Source organism: Etheostoma spectabile, chromosome 18 (assembly GCF_008692095.1).
Source record: "Etheostoma spectabile isolate EspeVRDwgs_2016 chromosome 18, UIUC_Espe_1.0, whole genome shotgun sequence".
NCBI classification, from domain to species: Eukaryota; Metazoa; Chordata; class Actinopteri; order Perciformes; family Percidae; genus Etheostoma; species Etheostoma spectabile.
In genome coordinates, this window is record NC_045750.1 from 14,091,669 (window position 1) to 14,095,014 (window position 3,346).

A 3,346-nucleotide genomic window follows, 5' to 3' on the forward strand; every position below is an offset into this window, starting at 1 on the left:
ACACACACACACACACACACACACACTCTGAGATCGAATGCCTAAGTCAAAGGCAAGCCAGACAGCACGTCAAAGCATGTTGGTTCTAAAGGAAAAAAAGACTTTGAAAAACACTCCACCAGGTCAACACAAAAACAAACCAGTCACTGTGGAGCTAGCACACAAGTTTGATGACACACACCTAAAATAAGAACGCTACGCACAAGTTTCTTTACATGAAAACATGAACCTTGACGTTACATCCACTTAGAGGACTCTCTCCATCATGTTCAAAGCAGAAGGAGAAATGTTTTGGCATTACCTCTTGGATCCAACAGTCCGCAGTCATACCTCTTGTCTAACATGTCACACTGACCATGAAACTAGTGAGATGTGTCATCCAAAGCTTCACTCTTATTCCCCTCAGACATGAAAACATGGTGCTCACAGCAGTAGGAATATGTTTTGCTTTTTGTTTAAAATCCAGGGAAGAGCAATACCTTACGTCATGTTTTGATGGGTTTGTTTGTGCATTTGTAACACGGTATATCTTAAAAGATGTTGACTATATATTGATGAAATTTTAGGGAAATGTTGCATTTCAAAATTTTCCACATTGCCCAAATGGTTTGTCTAATCAACAACTGATATGTTAAGTCCTTTTTCACAGACAAAAACACACATACACAGAGCCATTGATTTTATATTTTCTTCCATCGTACAGTACATGATACACTTCTCTCTCTGGATATGCTCTCCAAATTATGTAATTAAGCTTATTTAGACACAAATAGAGAGAGAAATGAACCCACAGTAGCAGGCATTAATTCTGATTTGGGGCTGTGTGCTGATGCATATCTGGAAACTTGTTTTTCTATAGAGCGCAGAAGGAAAACCGTTTTTATACAAACAAAAAAAAAAAGCAAAAACAGCTAAATATGTACATGTATCGCAAAAAGATGTATAGATAGATCCTCCGGCACTTAATTCCTGATTAACATTTGACTCTTTCTTTTTTAACCCCTCGGGAGACTCATCACAGCAAAATGTGCCTGCAGTGCGTGTTTGTGTGCGCGTGGGTGTAAACACAACACAATCTGCCCATATCAACCGGCCGAGCCATCAGGGATCCACACCATACTGTACGCCATCTGAGACCACCACACTGTTGGAAGACCATGCTGTGAGCAAGAACACACGTCGATGACAGCCAGACTACAAAGGTACACATATACCCAGCAACCAAGGACTATTTATCAATTACATAAATCAATGCTGACTGTTCCCAATTAGTTATCCTGGTACATGTTCACTCCCTAAGGCTGAAAATGTGGTAACTTGAACATGACGACCTGTGCAATAAAACCTTACTTTCTCATCTGATTTGTTAAATTACACTGTCTGGGCAATGGGAAAAACAATATTGTGCTATAATCCCAAAGCGAATACAGTGAATATTGAGTAAATGCATCAACCTACCTCCCCTCCACAAGCTGGCGGTAATGTTAGTAATTTCCTTTCCATCATATACCCCGCAGTCATGTTGCTCAACGTTTTCTTTTGATCTCATGTAAATCGGCTGCAAATTATTCAGATCGGAGTGAGCAGAAGATGAACTGTTTGGCAAGCTTGCATGTTTTGAGCGAGTGCAACAAACAGCAATGGAGGTTTAGACGGATTAACTCGTGAATACACGGAAGCTTACAAGTCCAACAAAGATCTGATCAATCATGTCAACCAGTTTGGCAGTTATTCATATTTCAGTTTACCAACACTGTGGCATTACTTACATTAATAATTCACTAGGTGTCAATGGGCATACATATGCATAACACCTCTTGCTTTCCTACTTTCTCTACTTTGATTTACTTCTACAGTAGACGCATTGAGCAAAAACATTGTCACTAACATGAATGTTGAAATATATTTTAAGAAGTTTAATTAATTGGTCATTCAAAATCATCAAATCTATAAAACCATAGAAACCAAAACCAAAAATATTTAATTTAGGGTCTAAAAAAACCTTTCCATTTGAAAGTCTGACTGACTTCTTTTGCACTTTTACTTGAATGTCTAATGATTATTGATGACTAAATACTTAATCAATTATCAAGCTAGTTGGCAATTAATAAGCTGTTGATTTTTCAAAAACTGTTCCACATCTGTTCTATTTTTCTAATGCATGCATATGATTAAATACACTTGTGGGTTCTCCAATGCAACTGTGTTTTGGAACACTTACACACACACACACACACACACACACAAAGACAAACACCCAGTAAACACTAGTATGCAGGGAGCCAAATATTGCGCCTGATTAGCACGGCTTAGCTTTCACAATGACATCATCTCTGGCATACACACAAACACAAACACACAAACACACACACATATCAAAAGAGAGGGAACACTCCGGCTGTGACGCCTTCTCTCTCAGCCAACATACCCCAACTCTGGTTGTGTAGGTACACACCCACAGAAGCATCCATCCTTAAATGTCTGTGCGTGTGTGTGTGTGTGTGTGTGTGTGTTGTCGTGTGTGTGTTCGTGTCTGTGTGTGCGTGTGTGTGTGTGTCACCCAAACTCACCTTTCTCTTGACAAACTGGAAAGCAGAACACTTCTTAAAGGAAAAGGCAGCCTTCTCTCCACCCCCTCCGCCTCCTCCTCCGCCTCCTCCTCCTCCCACATTCACCATCTTCATGGCCGACACCGGCACTCCGCTTGTCTCCGTAGATCCCAGGGTGATGGACAGACTGACAGGGAGTGAAAGAGAGATAGGGAGAATTGTTTAAGGCATGAGGAGAAAGCTGTGGCTTTTGCAGAGGCAAGTGCAGGACAGCAAATAAGAGGGATGCTGCTGTGTTGAGAGAGAGAGAGAGAGAGAAAAGGCAAACAGAGGGTGCAAGGAGGAAAGTGAGAGCAAGAGGAGGTGGAGGTGGAGGAAACAGATGGACCAAAATGCTTGGCACAGAGGCAGGACGCTGCATTGGGATTACTGTAACAACTACGTGTCAGGATGGATATTAAGATAGGGAGGGAGTGAGAGAGAAAGATGGGCACAAAAAGATGGCACGAGGAGGAGGAAGATACCAGCTCCTGTTGCTATGTTTACAGGAGTCAGAAAGCATCTGATGTGTGTGTGAAGTTTACCCATGAGTGTGTTTACATATCCCTTTCAAATACAGTAGTGTATGTATGTAAATAAATGCACACACACATGCCTTCTTTCTTCCATACCTTTAAACTGGTGCGCTGGCTGGTTCCGCTGCAGCTTTAACAGCCTTTTTTTATCCAATGACTCCTCCAAAAATGGTCCCAGATCAAACGTGTGTGTGTGTATGTGTGTGTATGTGTGTGTGTGTG

The 3,346-nt window shown here is 41.3% G+C and overlaps 1 protein-coding gene across 2 annotated transcripts in view; it reads right to left on the bottom strand.

Moving 5' to 3' along the window:
- The window catches only part of sgk1 (serum/glucocorticoid regulated kinase 1), a 32,403-nt gene that overhangs the window by 28,913 nt on the left and 144 nt on the right, over positions 1–3,346 (bottom strand). Inside the window, exons 1-2 of one of the 2 annotated variants that reach the window (XM_032542626.1) lie at positions 3,221–3,346; positions 2,571–2,736 (exon numbers count right to left, since the gene is read on the bottom strand). The exon at positions 3,221–3,346 is cut by the window's right edge and continues 144 nt beyond it. In XM_032542626.1, the coding sequence (XP_032398517.1) occupies positions 2,571–2,684 (114 nt within the window). In that variant the 5' untranslated portion in view covers positions 2,685–2,736; positions 3,221–3,346. Of the gene's footprint in view, positions 1–2,570; positions 2,747–3,220 lie in introns of those variants that run through there. The other variant, XM_032542627.1, reaches the window with a different exon arrangement.